Raw genomic sequence first — 24,608 nt, 5'->3', positions numbered from 1 at the left:
ACTCTTTTGGAGGTGTGCGTGCAGTGGCGGATCGTGGTATTCAAAATAGAGGGGAAGGGTCTAGACCGCCTCACCATGGTTGGTGGTGAGGAACTGTACAACATTTTATGTCTGTGGCTCTTCTAGATGCCTGGAATTTGCACTTGAACTAAAAAATTGATTGCAAAATTTCTTATTTTCCATTCTGTTCTAGTTTTGAAAAATTTGGGGGAAGGGGAGGGGAGGAGGAAGGGGATGAGCTGGTAGGATCCCCTTGAATCTGCCTATGGAGTAGGTCAATGAAAAGCTGGTCTGCACAAAAAGTGGATGACCCACTAAACAACTGGTAATATACAGTACCACCGAGCAACCAGATATGCTTTAATAGCATAAGCTTCATAATTTAGACTACTGTACACCAGGATGAGGCCTGTACCTTAAACAAGAAGAATTTATTCTAAATATACTCAAATATTCAAAAAAAATTAAAAAGAAAAAAAAATCCCAGCATAATAATTTCAATACAGTCAATTAATTGACTTCAATAGTGGTTAATCTGTTGCACATGTTTCACTTGATGCTAAGCACCATTGGTCCTGGCCAACTTCATCTGTATAGCCTATACAAATCCAAGTTATTTAATATACCTTAAATATTCTGGTAATCTAGTTAAAATACTCTTGATGCATGTGATAGTATGACGTTTCATTAAACACAACCTTAACTTAGAAAGGCGATATTTAGAGTAGATTCCAACACATACACATCCCGCTGTGTTCAGTTTGTTTTGTCTTTGTTCTCAATCATTAAAGTAAAAAGGAATCGTAAAGCGACTCAAGTGCTTATTCGGAACATTATTTCGCTGAAGGTCATTTCATACTCTTCCATAACTATTTCAACGATATATTGTGACGAGGAAGTTTTTAAAATACTATTTGGCATTAATTGTACCTACTGTATCTAATCTATGATAAAAGTTGAACTTAATATAATGAATTGCATGTACAGTACTTTATAGTGTACTACTATTTCGGCTATATTTATAAGTGATTATGCTCAGGGCGAGTACCATATAATTACATGGCAATATTCACTTAACAAGTAAAAACAATACAGTTGCATCTTGAAAAAAGAGAAGTGATTGTAAAGCTATTTTAGTGCAAAAATTAACATTTGATGCACAATAAAAAAAAAAAAAAATTGGCATTATTTGATGTTGAAGCTGAAAAATTGACGATTTACAGAAGGGTTGCATTTTTCGTTATTCCGTCATTAAAATCAGTTAAAATTCGCGATTGGTAAAGTTGAATTGAATCCTGTTCCACTGACTTTAATGATTATTTTTAAAATGATACCATGAGTATGTGGGCCTACAGAGTATGTGGACTAAACTCGCATCTTTTGTTATTTCTGGTTTTCACTGTTCTGCCAGAGATTTAAACTTGAATAAAAACTGTTTAAGAACTCCATCAATTTGATTGACAGGTAAAGGGAGGTCAATGAAGCTTGCAGAATTGATTGATATGTCATCCCAGGTTGCATCAGGTATGGCCTATTTAGAATCACAGAATTACATCCACCGGGATCTTGCAGCAAGGAACGTCCTCGTTGGTGACAACAACATCTGCAAAGTAGCAGATTTTGGTCTAGCAAGGATAATAAAGGTAAACTTTGATTTGCAATTAATAATACCCTGTAGTAATACCCCTCCTACACTGTCAAATGGCAGAATAAATCTGTGTTAATTTCGGAGTGATCATGGGTGCATTTCCCACTTACAGTACATCAAACGAAAAAGTCCGGGTTGATCCTGAGTTGCTCCCATTTCACACCAGCAACGAACTCTAGTTCAAATACCGACCTCAATTTTTGTTGCGATGGTGATCATCAATTCCCTTGAGCTCCTCGTCTTGACAAAGCCACAATTGTCAATATGGAAGCATGCAGATTGTTTTTGAATTATGCAAATTAAATCAACAGTTTTGATATCAAGCCTATACTGAAGCGCAGGTGGTTTAATTTGAAAAGTGTCTAGGGCTAGCCCGTTACTAGCAAAGTTTAGGCCTCCCTGACCACAACGATAGGTGCCAGGTAAGGCCTAAATCAAATTTGGTGTTGTTTACACTGGTGTTGTTTACACTGGCGACTCCGGAATTCACCCGGGTTGTAGATTATTCTGTTGATCAGGCTTTTCTCAATGCATTATATGATATTGGTATAGTTCCCATGCCCTGTGAAGAAACCAACCTTCCTCTTAATAACCCCAAAGCTAACATCTTCTTTGCATGGTAAAAATCCCCAAAAATCACACCATATCCAAGGTAGAAACCAGGAAGTGATGGTAATTGAAAGCATCCTGAAACTAAAAGTAATGTACAGTATGATTTAATAACAGTACCTAGTTTTGTCTTTGTATCAATCCAAAAATCTTGGCTGGTGTCCAGGCACTCTGGTGATATCAAAACATGCCATCCAATTATCTTGTTGGACTCGCATTAAAATGGTTTGTGGCCTATCACAAAATGAGTCTTGTAGGAACCCAGATAACCGAAAATGTGATAACGCCACCATATAATCATATAATATAACATTTTTTGCACACAAAATGTTGTTGATACCACAACTAGATAAAGTAAATTAATATTTAAAAGAAAAATAATGCTTAAAAAGGAATGACACTTCCTCTCCATAATTAGGTCATTTTTAAGTTCAATGAATGAGGCGCAAACAGGGTACAACGGCTAATAAACTATTATAAACTTAAAAAGGTCAAAGTAAATGTATCACAGTAAGATTAGTACTAGAGGGATTTAATTATTGTTCATATTGAATAACACTCAGGATTTTTTTTTTGTTGAGTGAAAAAAATGATCTTGTATGTCAATTCCCAACAGGATGATATATATGAATCACACGTTGGTGCTAGATTCCCTATCAAATGGACAGCACCAGAAGCGGCCAACTACAACACTTTCACGGTCAAGTCTGATGTGTGGTCGTTTGGTGTCTTGCTGTCGGAGATTGTCACATACGGCAGGTTGCCATATCCAGGTAGGTTGCAGTAACATACAGTTTAATTCAGGAGGGTGGTGGTAGAAAGAAACGATTTGATTGGATTGGATTTATTCGGTATGTACACCAAGTATAACCTACGATTCAATAGTGTTCTTCTGGTAGTAAGTTGGGCAGTACTGAACACTGGGAGACAATCTCCTACTCTTTTCTGTGTACTGCATTTTTTAACATGCACATTGGCCATATTGCACATGGGCCATATTGTACATGGGCCATATTACACATGGGCCATATTGCACCTGGGCCATATTGCACATGGGCCATATTGCACCTGGGCCATATTGCACATGGGCCATATTACACATGGGCCATATTGCACCTGGGCCATATTGCACATGGGCCATATTACACATGGGCCATATTGCACCTGGGCCATATTGCACCTGGGCCATTTTGCAGATGAGACCATCAGCTGAAACATAAGGATACAATCAAACTTAACAATAGACCAATCAGAACTACAAACATATGTGTTGACCTTTACAACAATATCTGGGGGTGGGGGGGAAAATTTAGTGGAAAGGTCATTTGTATTTTCTTGAACAAATTCGGAACAAATTGTTTAGGAATGGGTCTAGTGTAGTGTATGTGGAGTGCTTAATCAAAAGCAGGCTCTACATGTGCACATGTCCATCATTTTGAGAGCGTTACAGGCCTCTATTTTACACTTACAATTTTGGAAATTGGGAATAAGATTTTAATGGTGATTACGCATCGATTCTTGCAGGCATGACAAACAAGGAGGTACTAGAGGCTGTAGATCGTGGTTACCGTATGCCTTGTCCGCCAAGCTGTCCCGAGGATCTCTACTCAATAATGTTGGAATGCTGGAAGCAGAATCCGATCGAGAGGCCGACGTTTGAGACCTTGCAGTGGCGTCTGGAAGAGTTCTTCACAATCGATCCTACAGTTTATCATGATCAGGGCGTTATACGATGAAACACTGTTAGCCATTAGGCAACACGCTGTGTCCGAGCAATGCTGATACTACGACAACGGCATGATGTACTGACCGAATAAAAATTGTAAAGTATTAATTTGGTAAAAAAGAAGAAAGTCAACATGGTATATAAGACTGATTGTTGTGAACTTTTTATACCAATTTAAAAATCAACTTATATCTTGTTGAATATCTTGTTCATGCTGTCTGTGTTGTTCTTGAACAATGAGAACAATTTATTAACTGAGCGTTCTGAAATTATTTAGCATTTGTTTGTAGGAGGAAAAAGTATTTTAAGTACACAGACAATATATACACAACTGGTAATTAAGCCTGTTAACAAAAAGATGATGGTTTGTTGACAGAATAAAATGTATATTTGGTCATTTATTAATTGTATTAGCTCATAAATTCTTCTCATGTGAAATGAATTTGATCATAATAATCAAATGGACTCTTTTCTTAAAGAAGTTTCACTGATTATTTTATTAATAAAGTAACCGCATTACTTTTTAAGTTTGTGTACTAATACAGAATATTCAGTGAATAAATAGTCATTGAAAATAAGGCTGTGAATTTTTAAGAAACTTTTTCTGAAATTTTAAATATTTTAAGTAGACACCTGAAAGAAATTGTAAAATATTTAAAATTGATGTTAAATTCCATGTTAAGAATTATAATATATGTCACTCTCATGCTGGTGATAGTTTTTTAATGTTTTTTTTTGTATAAGAATGTACGATGTGTAAGATTTATTCTTACCATAGTTGCAACACGGAGGAATATCAGCTGGAGTTTCAGCAAGAAAAATGTAATAAATTTTCATGCTGAATCTTCAAAATTTAATGAAAACAAAAACAAAAAGACCACTGTTCATTTCCATGCACTAAAGACATTCCAGTTTTACACTTGGACAACAAATTCTGACATGGGTTGCCAAATATTTTAATTTTCTTCAATTTGTATGCATGCTTGTCTAGTGATTGTACAATATTATTGTATTTCAAATTTCATAAAAACGCCAACATATTTGTATTCTCTTAGCTGAGCTCCTAGGCCACTGTTGAATATTATAAATGAATCCAAAATTCTTCATTTCATCCCTAGATTGTTGGGTCAACACTTCTTTCAGTTTAATAATTCTATTCTCGCCTGTTTTCAACTATAGATGCGAGATGTATAGTTATACTAGTACAGTATCTGTTGACTATTACCCTTGTTACATGAATTTTCAGGAAAATGTAGTTTAAAAAAAAGGAAGTATTGACATAAAGTAGTAATGGGTAAAAATGTGGACGAAAAGTACTGTAACCCACGTGGAAGAAAACCCCATTGTTGGGCTACTGTATACAATTTTCCAAATTAGCATATTTTGTGCTCATAATGAAGAAAGCCTTGGAAATTTTGTAGATAGATGATGAAATTTATTACTGACTCATTTTTACTTGTGTGAATAGAGAACAAATTTTAACCATGAATAAGAAACAGGAAAATTTTAATAAAAATAAAAATGAACAAATTTTAGGCACAATATGACTTGTATAATTTATAATTTTATTCTGGCGAAGCTGTATATTTAAAGTAGGAAGATTGTTTAATCCTCATTGTATTCATTATCATTATATACAGTACTTATTCTTTGTTATTAGCATAACACATTATTGATCATTTGAGTTGTGTTTAAGGATATATCTAGGTTAGAAAGAGGCTGTGCCCTTGCAACTAAAATTATATTATATGTTATCAGGTGAGGCTTTTTGTATACCTTGGTTAGCAAACTTGATTTTAAAATGATTCTACAAAAATCATCTGGGCAGATGACAAAAATCAAAATGAAATGTTATTGACATAAAAGAAAAAGCATGAGTTAACAAGTATTGAGTGTGCCCTTACCCTTCCTCGAGATCCCATTACATTTGTATAAGAATACGATGTGGAGATGTAAGCATTTTCGACTGAGAATTAATTTTCTTATCGAAAGATATAATAGCTGTGGAGTGGGGGATAGAAATATAGAAAGGAACATTTATTATTTTCTGAAACAATTTTCCACAGTGCAGGTGCGCTAACAACAGGCCAAAATATAATTTTTTTGGAATACTCTTTTATCGGCTGATGGTGGGTTTGCAAAACTTGGTACGGTATATACAGATCTAGCCTAAATTAATATATTATTATGTATCTGATTCATAAATACAACTTGGTAGCACACTTTTAACTACAAATAAATGAAAGCATGTGAGCCAGTTTCACTGTAAAACATGATTTTATTGCTGGCCGCTATGGAAATTTGCAATTTAGTCATATATAATAGCTACCTTCCGGCACATTCTGGGTAAGACGGTTTCTGTCAGCCTAGGGGAATAAGCTATGGTGGTGGTTCTGGAGGTGCTTAAAGAAATTGGCAGTTTTGGGCCATTTTAAATTCATGGTCATATATAAAAGTTACAGTGGTGGCTAAGATAGTTTCAGTCAGGGCCCAAGGGGGATAAGCTCTGGTGGGGGTTCCGAAAGTGCTTAGAAAAATTGGCAGTTTTGGGCCATATTTTAAAGGGCTCAACACTTGCATTTTTAAAAACTTTAAAAAGGAATAAGAAACGTTAATAATAAATTGACTTTGTATTCCCTGTTCTGCCAGATTAGTACCAGTTGAGCTACCACATAGGGAGGGGGGACTGTGTAAAAGGTCACAAAATTCTACTTTCCATAAATTGGTTTTATGAAATGGGGTTTATTTTCTATCCCCATTTACTTGATGGAACAACGCTTTATAAAATTAGTGTCTATATGAGGCTTTGGAAATGGAGTTATTTTTAGTTGTGAAAAAAAGTTTTGTTGTATTTGAATCCAAGACCCTTGGATTAGAAGGCAATCATCTTAACCACTAAGCAATAATACTCCACTTCACTGGATGTAAACTCTCTGTTTATGACCAATTACAAGTTTTCTTTGTTTGATTCTGTACTTCGAGAGTGAAGTAAACAAAACTAAAAGTGTTTACATATTTTATGAAACAATTATTGATAATAATTTACATAAGCAAAAGAAATGTTTACATCCTTGTTAAATTGACATGCACACTAGTTACTGTTTATGTTAAATTCATGGCCTCCTCCCTCTCTGTTACCTTTATTTCCTAAAGGGTTACTTTTACTGATGTTGAAACATCAATAAACAACCCCATTTTATTTTGTGGCTATGTTCATTCCACTCCACATGTAAGGAGAAAAGAAAATTCATGAGTTTGCAAGGGATGCAAGTTGGAAGGTGTCAGTTCCAGAACTTTCTAAGCACATTTAATTTTGTTTTGCTTTGCACGGTGATATCCAGGAGACAATTGATAATTAACAGTAGTAAAAGCATGCAAATATGAATTTGCAGGAGATGGATTATTTTCTAGGAGATTTTTCTTGTTTGCAGGAGTAAAGGAGGTATTTCCGAATTTGTTGAGACTCCCTTGTGGGACTCCTGGATTTACAGTTGAAGAAATGGTGGGAAAATACATTGATATTGATTAAACGTGTGTGTTGAAGCCAGTAAACATGTACTGTACATAGTATTAACTGGTACCAATTTATAGCTAATGAAACCTTTGGTATTCAAACTCAGATTCTAGTCTATGCATTGTATTTATTTGGTATTATTATTACTATTAGTAATATAATTTTTTTAAAATTGTTTAATGATGTTATAATGTCTGCTATACCTTAAATATTATTGTAAAACTTGCATGTACAATACTCAAACTTCCAAGATAGTCTGTATTGTTTAATGGCAATTATTAATTGAATATAGAATCCATGTTTCTTATTTATTGATTTAACAGTAGTATTTAATTTCTTATCAGCTCAACCTCCATAAGCACCTTAGCAACAATTTAAAATTTTTGTATAGGCACTATATAAATTGCAATTGATTAAATGTAATAATATTATACAGTATAATGCCTAAGTCAATTTCTTGTAAGAAACTTCCATCCAACTGTAGTTTTTATTTATTTTTTGTTGAAATAGGCTCATTATTTTTCTTTGACTGACTTTTTTCTGAAGAAAAAGAAAAGAATTACAGACTTCTCAAGTTCTACAAAACTTTTCCATAGTTGTTTTGTCTAATCATGGACGTACGGAAATATCTAAAATCCAGAACAATGATTTTTCTATCAGGACCTTTGTTTATGTTTTCCCTGTAATACTCAGACTTGTCAGATTACTGATAAATTTTTGTGCTATTAACAGGCTGGTAAAATTTGGACACCTGTACCTGCATGGTGTGGAGTCATTCAAATGCTGTCAACAAACTTAACTGGCCGGTCAGAATGTGTTATTTAATAGACTGACATTGGCAACAATGTCTAAGCTTAGCGTATTTGTCCTTTTTGCTTCGTACACTGTATCGGCATCTTACACTATGTTCTCTATGAGCTGAATCTATGAACTACCTGTTTTCAAATAAACTAATTGTAATGGGGCTAACCATTTTTAGCATAATTTTTTCCAAGCATGTTAATCCTGCTTTGTAGGTCAATTTTTTTTTTTTTGTTAAACATGAATATAATATAATATATATATATTTTTTTTGTTACACCTTTATGTTTATTATACAATTTATGCAACAAACTGGACAGGGATTCCTGACAATGTGCTCTGTTTTATTAATTCCTTTATGATTATTAAAACTTTATTAATGTCTTTAATTTTAACTTATGTATTTTACAGTAGATCATTATGATTATTTAGGTTCTTTATGTAAAAGAATCTCTTTGCTATGTCTTTCAGATGTTTTTAATAGTGGTGCATGTATCAGAATCAAAGACGACTACTGATGATAAATAAGTATATAAAACTATTGTGTCATCACAATTTCTATCTGTAAATTAATAATTATTTATTAGGTCTTTATTGTCTTTTTCCTCCAATTTGATACACAAATCAACACTACTATGAAAGCGTTGTTTTTGTTTTTAAGGATGTTGATGTCTTGGGTTCCTGAAGTTACCTTTTGCTTCCAATTGTATGATGTAACTAGAGCATAACATGTGCAACAATGAAGGAACATTTGTACAAACTGTACAATTTTATTGTATCTTTATAGAGATTAGGTGCACATGGAGCTATTATTGTTCCATGATGCGGTTAATGATCAGAAAATGACTGAAGTTTGTATTGAGATATGACATTAACCAATTGGCCATCCTCATACATATTTGTTGTATGGAATCGATTTGAGGGAAGATTTAGAGAACTGGCAGATGATAGGCTATTTTCTACCTGAATATTCAAGAAGGGCTCTAGAACTGCGTAGATTTCAAACGCTGCCCTCTGTGTGGGCACAGTCATTACATTGTTACTATTGTAGAAGATGTTAATTTTGTTTATTAACTGTGTCCAATAGTGTGCATTTTGGAAGTGATATGGACAATTGTACTAAGTTTTGGTGTGGAAAATGTTGCCAGATTTTAAACTTTTTAATTGAAGATTTATTTATTTTTGTTTTAAAAAAACATGTGACATGCCTAAATATGGTTATGTGACATCACATTATAACCTTATATAGGCACGTCATGACTATATATGGGCATACAAGAAAATTTGATAATGTGGACACCAGCTTAACTGGTCACAAAGACTGAGATCTTAAAACTGGTTTGTTTAAGCATTATTTTGTATTGTTATACTGGAAATTTTATTATTTGATTATACCAAAAATTGTAACCATTACATCTTAATAGTTTCTTTAATACTTCTTGGTATTATTATTATTATTATTAATATTAATTTTCTTTGCATACAGTACATATTTACAATTATGTTTATTAAGTGTTCATTAAAAATGTATTACCTCCTGATAATGAAATTACTATAAAGTCATCTTTAATGTTTAAATAAGCTTTTAATTGAAAATTAGATTTGGGAAGAAATACCTGCTTCTATGTTTTTTAATGTAAAACCTTAAATTAGCTGGAACCGGTAATCTGAAACAGGTAATCAGTAAAAAGTATGTGAATCAGAAAACACCTTTTTTTTTGGTCTGTGTCTCATCGTAACTTATTTGGATTTGATGAATTTTGAAGGCTGTTCCATACTTTGTAACACATGATATATCTTTAAACCCTAAGTCATCTATGGAGTATTTACAATTGCATGGTGACTGGCATGGGTGTATGTTTACCTCCTCAACCAATTTAGGTATGAATGACCTCGTACTCGTAGGGAAATACTGTAGAAGGTTACGTTTGCACTTCTGACTCTTGCCAGACTTGAACATGTCAGGGTGTCCACACTAGGGGGAAAATGCCTGGAAGTATGCGCTGACAACACCATACCAACCCTTAAATAACAAAACAACATTTTCTGATTGGTCAACATGTTCACATAGAGCTGAACAGAGAAACACCAGACATGAGCAGTTTTGTGTGCACCAGCACAAGCTCAAGCCACTGTTGACGCGCTTAAATTATTATGCGACTCATGCTTTGGTGCATGTCATGTAAATAAGGAAGAAATACAGTAAAGTTGTAGATCTTCCTCAAAAACTGTTTGATTCGCTGAATGGGTCACCGGCATGTTTTAGTTTGCAATAAAAAGGGAGGATTACATTGTCAATAATAATAATTGTGGAGGCACCCATGGTGCCACAGGTGTGTACGTAGTTGGAATCAAAATGTTGAAGTTAGTAGCTGATGGATTTTTGGGTAGATTGTTGGCCTGTAAATTCAGCAAGGTTATTAGATACCGTATTGTTTAAAACTGTGGATAAAAGTGAAAGCTGGCATAACCATGTTAGAATAAATTGCAAGTCTGTAAGAACCTTCTGAAAATGTAATTTTTTTTTTCGTATTTTGTCTGGTTAAGGGGAAAATCATTTGGGTGGGGAACAAGGCCATTTGGGTGGGGAGGATGGAAAGGATAAGGCCATCTGGATGGGATCATATTTCTCATTCACGCAAGGTAAATAAGTAATGTGTGATGATTTCTTTGATGTGTTTTTTGAAATTTCCAATCATTAAAAGCACATTATAAAATTGATGATTTCTGTGTACTTTCTTAATTTGTTGTGTACACTTACAAAGAAGTAATTCAAATAGTGTTTACATCATTCACATGACAGAAATGAATTTTCCTAGCAAGAACATTTCAGACTTGAGAATGCATATCCTTGTACTTACAAGGGAATAAACAGATCTCACAGAGGCCTCGTAAGCAGGGTACTCGCTGCGTAGTACGATCATCGCACAACGAATCCAACTCCACTCTGGAGTGATAGACAGCGCGTTGCCATCTGCTGATTGTCGGTGGCAGTCTGAACTAATCGTCGGTAAAGATGATCCGTTGCGCACATGCCGTGCGCAGTGAATGCCCAAGATACTTAACCAGGATATGTGCGCATGTTAATGGTTGCAGCTTATGTTTTATTTTGGCTTTTCGTGCTTTACCACTCTGCCTATCAATTGACAACCTGACAGATTTTGTACTTTGTTGTTTGGAAGCGATGAATCATGGTAGTTTTTTTAATATAGACAGTACATTTTTAGTTGTGTGAAACAGCTACAAGGCTCATTAAGAACAGATTCAGGTAGAATTTCTAAAAATAACACACAGTTGAGGTAAACAATTTTTTTCGAAACATTTATTTCTGGACTATTTTTGAAAAATACTCAAAATACAGAATGCATAAACAATGTTCACCAAGAGAGACAAATAATATAATAATATAATTATTTTAAAATAATTATACTATAATTATATAATTATAGTTAATGACTATTCATATATGAGCCTCCAGCTAATGAATATTCATTACTGAACCTAGGGTAAGATATTAAGTGCTGTGGGAAAGCACCACTGTCATCAGATTATTAATATACAATACAAAAACCTAACATTTGCTTTGAATCGTAAATGAAAGTGTAGTATCCCTGGAGACAAAATAATACGACATCCTACTTTTTGTTTCAGGCTTCAGTTTTTTGTTTTGTTTCTGGGTGAATAATGTCCATTAACTTACCTAATACAAAGGAATTAAGAGTTAAAAATTCCTTGTTTTTTTAGTTTAAAAACACTACAATTAGTAAAGCACATCTATAATTAATGGAGAATAAAGCAATTGATGTATGCAAGATTTTATTTAACGGGCAGATAACTGAAAAGTTTGGAAAAAAAGGTGTACAATAAATGTTCCCATAGATAAGCCCTAATCCCCCTCCCCTCAAAGTTTATACTAATACTGCACCTTAAACCACACTAGATTGTCTAAAGCATTTTAAAAATCATAAAAGGTGAGTATCTCTTACTGCATGTTGTTGCGGTTTATACCATGACATTGAAAAAATAATTTTATCGATAAAAAATGTCAATGTTAAGATCTAAAGAAAACCTATGTATTTTACAGGGTTTTTTGCAAGCCACTATGCTAGTTGTCTGGGATACAGGTATTGAGTTACAATCTTCACAACTGTGGATAATAATATAATATCAAAACAAAGGCTATTACATTATACGAATAAGGTTAGATATGTACAGTAGAAATAATTACTAGACAATAACATGTATTCCATCCTGGATAATAAATCTTCAGATATAAATACAATTTCAACAGGCAAAAATCACATACATTTCCACATTAATTCCATTGTGGGGCTTAACGTACATGAGCACCTCAATGTTGTGCCAGAAAAAAATAATCTGCACTTGTACAACAGTAGAGGGCGCTGCTTGTTCTGAATCCCTAACCAATTTATTTTGTACATTTCATGAATTTGTTTCAAAATGGAATTTTGTTTGCTACAAAGCTTAAATTTAGGACCTCACTACAATTTTTGCCCAACTACATAAAACGGAATTTTATTGGAATTACTGCTTACATTATTGAAATTGCATAATTTTATGGGCATTCCAATAATATAAATAGTGAAATTGGTATGAAATTCCAACGTTTGGCTTGCCTGGCTGGCTCGCAGTTAAAAATGGAAAGTTGCACAATCACCAAATATGCCATCATTAGGTGTTTCTATTATTTAATAAATGCAAGTCAACATTGCGATTCTTTTCTTCTTGTTGGCAATTCATGTGACGTGTGAGGAACATGTTCAGCGTGCTTTAGCGTGTGATTAGCGACGATGATGAGTTCAGTGTTCCATCTTGGGGTCTGCTGGTGGAGGTGGTTGCTGTGGGGCTGAGCTTGGTTTACTGGCCTCTGCACTCTCAGTGGTTTTGCTCTGCTCCTTTGTTTGGCTTGAATCACCTGATGAAAAATAATGAATGGATTTATTGAAGAAATATGAAGTTAAACCATCAAAAGGTTTCTTTTAAGACATCATCTACATACTGATGTCACAAATTGGATAAGGAACACGTTTTTCAGTACTGAAATTTACAATTTTGACAGTCAAAACAAGTAATTTAAAAGCTTTTAATGATTGGATGCCTACCTGTATCCATCTTTACATCCCCAGCATCAGGCTTATCCTCTGCCTTTGACTTGCTAGCCTCAGAGCTATAGAATGAAGAGGTATTACTTGATAAATGAAAAGATATGAAATATATAAATAAAAAAAATCCCTCCTGGGCAGCTCAGCAACAGGCATTTTTCTTTAAATGGTCCAATTAGCAGGAATATTTATAAGATAATTTCTCAATTTCAATTTATTCAACAAATACCCCAAGCCTGGGGAAGGTAAAAATATATAAAATACAATAAAACTTCACCATACAAAAATAATCAAAATGGAACTAACATTCATTATACAAAAACTAAAAGTATGGAAATTTAAAATCCTCTTGTTAAATTAATGATTGTATGAATGTCGATAGAAATATTCTGTCAATGAGAGTACTTTTATACGACATATTCCTTTGCTTCGCAATTAAGAAGATGGCAATAAAATACCTTAGAGCTGGAATCATTAACAAGACATCAATTTGATTAGACAAAATAATATCTTTGATTTTAATACCAATTAGGATGTATATACAATCTAATAAAACAATTATGAGAAGTAATGTGCCAACTAGATTGTCTAGTCAATGGCTGTAATAAACTGGTCTATTTTCAGTGGCTAAATTTATTATAGGAAAGTGGTACAGCACAAGATTGGGGCTTGGAAATGCTGCTGTAAAAAGCGACAAAATGGAGCGGTAGTAGAATCCCACTTATTAATCTCTCAGCACACAAATAAATCTCAGTTTATAGTGCAATTTTAAATTTAAAAATATCAAGAAAACCTAATGAAATTATTTGAAGATTTAAAAATACTATTTTAACAATATAGGGAAAGTGATGTTATCTTAAAAGTTTATTAGTGTGGACAAATTGAGGCCCTATGACCAAGTCTTTCCTTAAACCTTAAAACCTTGCAGGAGTAAAATCTAGAGTTTCTTGTCAGGACTAAACAGTGGAACTTAACATCAGTTTGTGAGAATATTAACTTCGAAGCCACAGGTACGATCTACCAAAGACAATTGTAATAGCAAGTCCTCTCAAATTGGATGATTAATAAATGACCAAAAATAAAAACCAAAACAAAATCTTACTCTTTTTTAGCTTGTTCTGACACCTTAGCAGCATCCTTGACTACTGCTGGTGAGGCCCTGCCTTCCTTTGAAGCTCCTTCCTCTTTCTTTCCATCTAGTAACAGACAGAGGTTGTGATTGGTTAATCAAATGATCTTAGGGTGCAACATTAAATCTTGAATCATTATTGTTTAAGAAAGCATTGAACTCTAGGTATGTGGTGAAGGCCAGCCAAACCAGTCACTCTTTGCAAATTATGTTTTGGAGATAATGGCCAAAACAAGTTGGAATGTCAACATTTTTGAAATCTATTTTATTGCACTAAAATATGATTTTTTATATTTTTTACACCATGCTATGTTGTTATTTTCCCCATTTTTGACGTCAAAGCAACATTTCGTAACGATTAGGTGATGGTCCCTCTGAGAAACGTCCGAAATCGTAAACTTTGAAGGCCGATTTCTCAAATACTGTTCTTTAATTAGCTGTATGTTAAACTCTTGCAACTTCATAACAAAATGTTGGATTTAAATGATTCTTTTACTATTTTATAACTTTCATTTAACTGTTTAACCCTGTATAAAAACCTAACAATCTATCTATTCTATTCCTAGGAGGGACTGATTTTGTCTTTGCCATGTATAGTTACTTTGGGTTGTTCCAAAGACAGGGACTCATTAAAACAGAATCCAGTAGAAACATGCCCTTTAACCTCACCTGTTTTATCCTCCGTCTTCGGTTTTCGTTTATGGGACCTGTGATCCTTCCTTCCACCTTCCCCTTCATCTTCGCTGTCCGAAAACTCCTCGTCACATGCAATACGTTTATCACGAGACATGATGGAGATGCGTTTATCTGGATCCTCATCGTCGTTGTCGCTATCCTCTGGCATACCGTCTTCTGGGATGGGTTGCATCTGAACTCCTGGTGCGTGTGGGATCATGCGCAGATTCTCGAATAATCTGGTCCTGCAGACAGAAAAAAATAACAGAAATCATTTTAACAATATATTTATTATATTATTTAAAGATGGTTTATATTTTCAAGTGGGCAATTGAATGTTTTAAATTAATTTTTGAGTGCATTTCCAAATTTTACCACAGGTAGAGAATCTGTAAAAAGTTTAACAATTTAATATAATTTTAGAAATGTTTTAGTTTGCGCTAGGCCTACAAGTTCTTCGTCTACTGTACCTGAGCTATTCAATATCATTTTTTCATGAATATAAGGATGGTAATAACTCATCTAGGAATCATAATCGTATGCATTACAATAGCCTGTTGATAAACTGTGCACAAATCCATTTGAGAGCGGGTATACATCATGGGTACACACAAAATTTGTAATTTCAGGAAATTAGGAATATTTCGCAGCCTTATGAAAACGATAACGAATGCTTCATTGGCGTCATTGTCATTATCGTCATTCGTGCCTGAAACATTCTTGACAATATACTGTACGAGCTGAATATGAGCCTTGATTCATGCAAAGAGCATAAATTGCCTACGTTGTGACAGATATGCACTGTATTGGAAGGTTGTCTAAAAAAATGATGACGTAACTGTATTTTGTAAGCTTGCAAAAACTCCCTATTGTGTAACTGAGTATACTACAGCAGTTCTCATATTGTGTTTGTAAACTTCACACCTAATGCTAGGTTTACACTATGTTCCCGGTGGCCACGGCAGCCCCGTTTGCCCGAAACGTAGTGCGCCGTGGGATTTTGGCAATTTCTTCCACGTTTCAAGTTTCTGTCTTGGCTTTTTTGGTGGCATAGCTTGGATTCTTTTTGTTTTATTTGTGGCATTCTTCCACTTAATGCTTCCCGTCCCACTACAGACTGCCTCCAATTTTCGTTATGGCTTATTACGTACTGTCACGTTTTGTTGCGATCACCCCGTTTTACTGCGGCTTACTAGGTTTGTCATTCGCACTGTGACTGCCATGGCAAATTTGTTGACAGTTTAAAAATTTGCGCCAGCATCCACGGCCCGTCACGTTTGCACATCCCGTCCCCCTGCATTGTCTCACGTCAATCCCGTTTTGTTCACGGTGGCCTGAAATGTGGCTGCCGTGGCCACCGGGAAAAATAGTGTAAACCTGGCATTAGCCTTCTTGAGCACCAAAACAAAGTGCATCATTTAACTTGAAAAATTTGATCTTATTTTACATGCCAAAATTTTATGTTTTTCATTAACGATCTGTAAGTCAAATTTTATCCAAGTCTAACAATTTTTAATGCCATTTTAGATTCAACTTAGGCAAGTTCAACTGTATAGGTAGTTGATACTAAGTAGATAATTGTACTTACTTGATTTTGTCCAGGTAGTCAGTCGTATTCTGATTGGTCATATTCGATGGACTGATGTGAAGTTTAAAGTCTGGTCCAAAGTACTCAAAATAATCGTTGTATGGAAGTTCATTTGCTACGTCTACATTCAGGGCGACAGCAGTCTCGTAAGTCCAACATCGAGCAACATTGCGAATTGTGTAGCCACCTCCACCGAGAATTAACAATGGTAGATTGTATTTCTTCATGTACTCAACACTACGTGCGTGACCTGCCAAACATAAAAATATATGTCAACTTCTATCATCTTTATAACAACAATAAAGCATTTAAAAACGTTAAGTAATATTTAGTATTTAATATAAAACATAAAAACATTATTAAAATAATTACATATTTAAATTGCTTAGATTTTAATTGAACAATAGCACAACAAATTTAACAAAAATATATATTCTTAGCATAGGCTTTTCACTTGGCTGGTGATCAATATAAGAATTTTTCTATAATTTAAAATGAAAGCCATTCTGAATGTTTTTTATCATTTAAAATTTATACCTTATTTGACCTTTTCCCAATTTTACTGCAGACAATATTGTTTGTATTTCATACATTATAATTTAGTGTACACTTATTAATTTTCTACAAACTACATACAAACTAATCGGGCTGTATCAAGGAACTATATATTTTATACAATTGTGTAAATATTACAAGTAGTAAATTTGAGGTTGCGATTGTTCACATAATAATAATAATATGTTATATTTATATAGCGCTTAATGCCAACAATAGTGGTAACTATAATATGCACATGTTGTGTGATAGAAAGATACACAACCAGAATGGTAATAATTGTCAATGGTTTTTAACCCCAACAATTAATGTCATGTTTAATCATTGTTATTTCTTACAAATGTTGGCAAAAACCAAAAGGCACACTCCATATATAAATCTATTAATTTACAGTGACGACGACAACGACGACAACAACAATAAATAATAATAATAATAAATCAATAATTCAATATACAGTACAACTTTATTTTTAATTCCATCAACAAATATTATTACAATATATGATTACGAATAATTCAAAATATGACAACTATAGTAAATAAAATGATCAAATCAAAAGGAATTGGAAAAAGGCATACACAATTTAAAAACTTTTATCATGTAGCCCTAATAATTATCCCTCTTCAGAACCTGTAGCTGGGTTAAAAAATGTAAGTATTGGAATGACAGGAAGTACAGTATTCTATTTCCATCGTAATCTTTTCTAAATACTTCGCACTACTGAACATGGACATGAAATGTACTCGGGGGACACTAGAAAGGTCCCCAGCAATGGCGTTGCCAAGAGAGAGCGCCCTTTTCCAATTGAATTTTGTTATACACATTGCAAATTTTTATAAGTGCTTGGAGCTTGTACCCATTTTTGCTCAGTCCCTCACTTCAACACATTTACAACAGAGTACAAAACACACCCAGAATAGAAGTTTAGTATTATAATCTTACCTTTGAGTGTAATGTTGAAGCAACCAAGTCTGTCACCTGAGAGTGAGTCAGCTCCACACTGTAACACAATAGCACTTGGCTGATACATCTCCATCACTTTTGCTACAACCTACAACAAAGAAAAAAAGTAGAATTGATCAGAACGATTAAAACATGTCTATTTTCATTAGTTTAATCAATTGTTAAAAAACAATAAAAAAAGACATAGGTAGAAGCTAAATCTGCAATTATGAATGTGATCAGCCAATAGCATAATAATCATCTCGTTGTCATCTTTTGTTGTCATTATCATCATCATCATCTCTTTTGTTAAGTGTGTGACATTTTCAGTATTTTTTTTTACATGTTTTTGTATAACTTGCCAAGGAATGACGATTTCAGTTTTTAGATAATAAACATAGCATAAAGTGATTTCTGTTGTTGAACATCCCATATTGTAACATTCATTTTACATGTCAATTATCTTTATCACAGACAGGTTGTGTATTGACTATTTTATTCTTAAAGTCCGTTTCATTTAAGGTCTCTTTATTTGATTTTTTACGTAAATAATAATTATGTAAAGCCCTTTGACATGCGTATGGTCATGAGGACATCATATCATGAATAAATGGGCATATAACAGTTTTTGTCAAAAGAAAATTTGACAATTTGGACATATAAAATAATTATTAACAAATGATTTTTCAAACTCACCGGTTCAAAGATCTGTTCGTAGGATTCATCATCAATACCATCTCTGAGTGGAAAGTTTACGGCGTAATACTTGCCACGCCCAGCTCCAATATCCTACAGATGAAAATAGAGAATAAAAAATGTAGTTCAGCTATTCTGTCAAGATTTTTATATTTTCTGCTACTGAAAGTTCTCCTAATCCAAGCCTTTTTCACCACTTTCTGTTGAATTCCTACCTTTCGTTGTTTAGTGGGTAAGACCATACAGCTTGCTCATCTTTCCAATACCCCATCCTCCCTAGGCTTCTACAACTTTTGAGACCTTATTCAATAATCATACTTTAAAGGCAAAATGGGACCAGTTTTTGAGAAACAACATGCAAAAATGTATTAAGAAAATGAAAGAAAACAGAAGCCATGATCAAGGAAATTTAAAAAGAGAGAGCTGCCTCTCTTTTTACTGTACTAGGCATATTTAAATGAGAAAGTAATTCGGGCCTATATGGCTGCGTCAAACAATAAACTAGGACGGTTAAGGGCTGGGTGGCCAATAATTTTACTAAATCCAGTCATTGATTTACATACATTGGATGACAAAAATTTCAAATAAATAAGACTCGTACCCTGAGGTCTCCAGTACCAGGGAAGTACTCCCCGTACTTATGAAATGACACGGTCATAACACGGTCGGTTGTGTAGAAAGCTTCTTCAACGCCATCGCCATGATGGATGTCAATGTCGATGTATAGTACACGCTGGTGATATCTGTGGCAAACATAGAAGCAATAAAGATGTTTCAAATTGTCATATCATATCAAGGAACATAGGCCTAACAGCAATATTTAAGTTTATATTTAAACAGTCATTTTATCTTTATATTTTTATCATTTAATAATGAATGTGGCTTGAGGAAGTAAAAAAAACCCCCAAAAACCTTGAATCTTACTTGAGAAGTTCTAAAATGGCCAGAACAATGTCGTTGACGTAGCAGAACCCTGAAGCCTCCGACTTCTTGGCGTGATGAAGGCCACCGGCCCAGTTAATAGCGATGTCTGTCTGCTGTTTGTTAAGCTTGACAGAACCGGCGACAGATCCTCCAGCGGAGAGCTGGCAGAATTCATAAAGGCCGTCAAATACAGGACAATCTTCACCAACATTGACTGGAGAAAAAGATGATAGCATAATACAACAACAGTAGAAAATTATTGGCGATGCTCATGTTGTAAACATACAGTTCAAGCAATGAGAATTTAATTTAATATTCAATGATTATTATAAATGTCAGCATACAGTAACTACAGTCTTTATAACTTTAATATAAAAAAATGTTTGGGTTGATCAATTATTTTTTAAAAATAGTGGGGAAACAGATGGGAAACCTATTTTAGCAGTCAAAACTTCAAGAAAACCAACATACATACAAACATCATGCAATAAACTATACTGTAAATACCACTGTTTCGTATTTAATAACAAACCACTTATTATTTTCATGCAAAATACATCACCTAGGTATACTTAGTTTCACTCGCAAAACTCAACTCTAAGGAGAGAACTAGGGGGGGCTTATAGCTAATAAACAACTAATTGGTAATTACTCTAATTAGTAATTGCACAACAAATCCATATACGTACATCTCTGCATCTGTTTAGCATACTCTGACATATTATCTGGCCTGATTGTCCGCAAAAATTTGATATAATCATCACTATGGTACTTTGTCATCTCTTCTTGTACAGCCTTGTGGGGGCGCTGTTGAAATTTAAAAAAATGTATTTTAATACGTCCGCTGCTAGGAACGCAAGTTCACGTCTGATAGGGTTCCCTTAGGGTGCCAAGGATGCAAGTTCACATGCACAACATACTATTGGATTGCACATAAACTTGCTGGCAGTGGTCGGCAGAACACAAACTTTCGCCCCTGGAAGGACCCAAAAGTAATGGTCTAAAAAAAATAACGTATGTTTGTTCATACAGTATTACACTATAGTTGATTTAAATCATTTTCATTATGGTAGCGCTCTTTATGGCTTGGTGTATGGGATGGAAAAAAAAAGACTTGGCAGTCTGTCAACGTGTTAATCACCTACAATTATACAAATTGAGAGCATGAAAATAATAATGTTTACTTCCATTGTACTGTAGGTACACATTATATAATCATTACTTACATATATTTCCATTTTTCTGTACAATCCATAATTAAGCAGAAGGTTGTGAGTCATTCGTATACGATGAGGTTTCATGGGATGACCTTGGCCATAGTAGTAGTTGCCAATGTCACCTGAATAAAGGATAAAGTATGATCTTAAATGTAATGAAAATGAGAGTGGAAAAAGGGAAACAATAAGCATTTGACCCCTTATTGGAAATTGTGCACTGTTGAACTAGCATAGCAATGTAACAACTGCAGACAGGTGTTGCTTATATTAATATTTTAATGTTTTTAAATGCCAACTTTTAGAGGTTCCAATGGGAGAAGACCCATTTGTCTAGTATATTATGGATACTTTATTTAGTACTGCAGTTAACTGAAAAGTGCAAAAAAAAGTCATAATCAAAACTGTCGACAATGATCCTAGCTTACTGTACAGTTTTCAATGAGTAAATACTAATCTTAAACATTAAAAAAAATAATTTGATTACATGTTGTTTAGAATGTTTAGCAGGAAGCTTGGGATAAAGCCACTGAAGAGATTTTTTTTTACAAAAAATTACTCCTTATCCGCGAAACGCTATATAAGAAGTGGGGAAAAGCCAAAGAAAGGAAAGAAAAATAAAGTAAACAGTATAATAATTAGATTGATAAAATAGTAAGTTTATCAATCAAATTTATCAATATTGATTTCTTATTTTTGTGATTTCAAGGCAGCGGGCATAACAAAAAAAAAAAATTGAGGTTCCAAAATCGTATGAGGGCAGGGACGTGAAACTACTGTAGCATACATAATTTTATTTGGCCTAACACAAGGGTGTGAAACAATACAAATTAAATAAAAGTTATTTTAAAGTCTAATCTGTAATTAATTGTTTAACAATCATTTATGGCGATTGTTAAAGTTTTACTTTAAGGATAAAAAAATTTAGAATTATAAGCAAATATTTCATTTAAATGACTGAATTAAACTGAAATTCAGTCATATCATTATAGGTATGACAAGGGGTTTACAAATGTGGTTCATTATTTTGATTTAAAATCTTTGGGAGAATTGTTTTGGGTGAATCAAGTAAAAAAAAAGTAGGCCTAAATTATATTTCCATTCACAACGTTGTTGGCGCTTTATCATACTATGCAACCAATTATTTTGAGCAACGACCATTTTTTATATAACTGATTTTAGGCACAACCAATTTGATAGGTGACCAAAACAAAATGCATGATATTGTTCCTGTTTGTTTTGCTTGACAGCTAAGCCCTAATCTTTCTAAAGGAAATTTAAAAAAATACAGTCCTAAAGACTGAAGTAAGCATGCCTAGGCTCAATCTGCCAAATACAAGTGGTGGTAATTCAGAGCCTCTGGCAATGACTATCCCTAGGTTAGAGCCCTTCTCAAACAAACTATGAGTTGTGACCCAAATATATTATAGTGTATTAGTAGTTACTAAACAGGCCTTGTATATTGCTTATTTCCAGCTAAACAAGCCAACAAGCATGCTGCTGATGAGAGGAAGTTCTAGCTTAAGCCTAGGGCTAGGCCCTAGTTTGACTTTTTATCTTTCTGTTAGGTAGATAGGGGCCTGGGCCTATGAACATTAAATGCATATTTATGTACAATTAATGAGACCTCTCTTGAGTAACATTAATATAGCGTAAATACTGCCAACTCATATTATTATAGATAAGCCTAAATAGAGTAAAGTAGCAGATAGAAAAGCAGCGGTACATTCTGCACCACGCCGGTACGGTAGGCCTCAAGAACAGCACACATTTCCTTGCACGACGCGTCAGTCCAAACATGAATTTTCCAGCCTACGATTGCCTTAAAATTCTAGCAAATCTTGAATGAATTTTATGACAAACCAACTCCCAGAATCTTCAATAATTAAATGTTCTGCTTAATAAAAAATATTTACTTGAATTACTTACCATCATAATAGTAACAAACACGTTTCTTTCCAGCGGTAGACGACATCTTAAATTGCAATTTTGAAGAACCGCTACCAGACAATGAAAATGGAACAGTCCATTTGGCCCTCGAATATGCAAAATATAAATGGTAGCTTCACGCATTAGGGTTAATATACTACTATAGAGGGCAGTATTAGTGCAAACACACGAAAGTTCACTATATTATTAAGTATACACTTATACTTAAAGTATATACTTTATACAGAGTTGGAATACAGAATACGTGTAGGCCTATACTTGGTATAACTGTATACTTGTTTGAACAGAAGTTAAAAATCATGTGGACTTGAATTGTCTGTAATAACACTGACACATCAACGACCTATTGGGCAAATAGGCCCCTTGCAGTTAAGTATACTTGCATTTTTCTTGGTTAATGGAGGCTTTTGTTTCATATTATTGAAACTTTTAATATAGGCGTTTATAAATTGGTTTAAAATGGGCATAAAAATAAAACATGTAAAACAAAGCAAGTTTTGAGGGTAAACTTATAATGAGGCGTGTTTTGTGACAATATAGGCCTATTGTTTCAAGTCTCAGGCATATTGCCGTCGTATATTCATTTTTCATCACCATAATTTTCTAGCGCTTAGAGATATTGTATCTTTCCTCTATATAAGTCGATCTATTATTTTCATTAACTTCACCATTTTTATTATTATATTGTCATTATCATCCTTATCATCGATTGTGGTCGTTATCATCATCATGGTGCTGGTGATTGCCGGCGTCATCATACTAATCATCGTCATTGTTGTCGTCATTGTTCACCATTATTATCATTATTATAACATCGTCATTATCATCTTTATCATCGTCGTCGGCGTTGTCATCATCATCATCATGGTGGTTATCGTCGCCATCATCATCATCGTCATCATCATCGACGTCGTCATATCACCATCCTCCTCACCTAACAGCATCATCATTATAGGCCCTACCCAATTGTTTTATCAACATACATCGATTCTGTTGGCAGTGTGATTTCTATATATTGAGTGCAATTTTATTATCCATTAAATGTCGTCATTATTGATTATTTATTTAGTTTTTATTCCCGTACTATTGTTTACTGTTGTCGTTGTCTTCATCTTCATCGTCGTCGTCGTCCTCATCTTCATTATCGTCGTCGTCGTCATATTATCATCGACGCCGTAATACCATCCTCACTCCTCGTAATAATTATGTCTAACACCTTCAACTGGTTAGCTTATTAAACTCGATTTTGATGGTAATTTTATTATTGACTGTCGTAATTATTAAAAATTATTATACGTTTATTCATGTTTATTCCAGTACTATTGTTTCAGTTTAAATATTTAATCAATTCTCCGAGGCAATGGAATTCATTACTACGATAAAATCATTATTGTCTTGCCTGTGAAGATTTTATCTTTCATAACGTTTTCTAAACATTTTAAGAATTTTTGCTTTAACTTTTGTACCTTTTTACATTTGTTACATTATTTATTATATTCATATTTTTATAC

The 24,608-nt window shown here is 33.9% G+C and overlaps 2 protein-coding genes across 2 annotated transcripts in view; one reads left to right on the top strand and one right to left on the bottom strand.

Annotated features, from left to right (window-relative positions):
* The window catches only part of LOC117121626 (tyrosine-protein kinase SRK2-like), a 42,945-nt gene extending 31,926 nt beyond the window's left edge, over window positions 1–11,019 (top strand). Inside the window, exons 6-8 of the mRNA XM_033266863.1 lie at window positions 1,465–1,643; window positions 2,874–3,030; window positions 3,782–11,019. Of these exons, the coding sequence (XP_033122754.1) occupies window positions 1,465–1,643; window positions 2,874–3,030; window positions 3,782–3,993 (548 nt within the window). The 3' untranslated portion in view covers window positions 3,994–11,019. The remainder of the gene's footprint in view (window positions 1–1,464; window positions 1,644–2,873; window positions 3,031–3,781) is intronic.
* A 586-nt stretch (window positions 11,020–11,605) lies between these two features.
* Window positions 11,606–23,182, bottom strand: LOC117121653 (histone deacetylase 1-like). The gene is made up of 12 exons (XM_033266898.1): window positions 23,077–23,182; window positions 21,160–21,272; window positions 20,623–20,740; window positions 19,934–20,147; window positions 19,611–19,752; window positions 19,010–19,102; window positions 18,314–18,422; window positions 16,814–17,063; window positions 15,220–15,470; window positions 14,524–14,617; window positions 13,422–13,486; window positions 11,606–13,234 (listed from the first exon to the last, which is right to left on the bottom strand). The coding sequence occupies exons 1-12, from the start codon at window positions 23,120–23,122 to the stop codon at window positions 13,119–13,121; spliced, it is 1,611 nt and encodes a 536-aa protein (XP_033122789.1). The 5' UTR covers window positions 23,123–23,182; the 3' UTR covers window positions 11,606–13,118.
* Window positions 23,183–24,608: the final 1,426 nt, after the last annotated feature.

This window comes from Anneissia japonica, unplaced genomic scaffold, assembly GCF_011630105.1.
Source record: "Anneissia japonica isolate Jap-2015-1 unplaced genomic scaffold, ASM1163010v1 scaffold287709_len1912824_cov184, whole genome shotgun sequence".
Taxonomy (NCBI): Eukaryota; Metazoa; Echinodermata; class Crinoidea; order Comatulida; family Comatulidae; genus Anneissia; species Anneissia japonica.
Note: the sequence above shows the minus strand (reverse complement) of the source record. Positions and strands in the feature narration are given on the sequence as shown.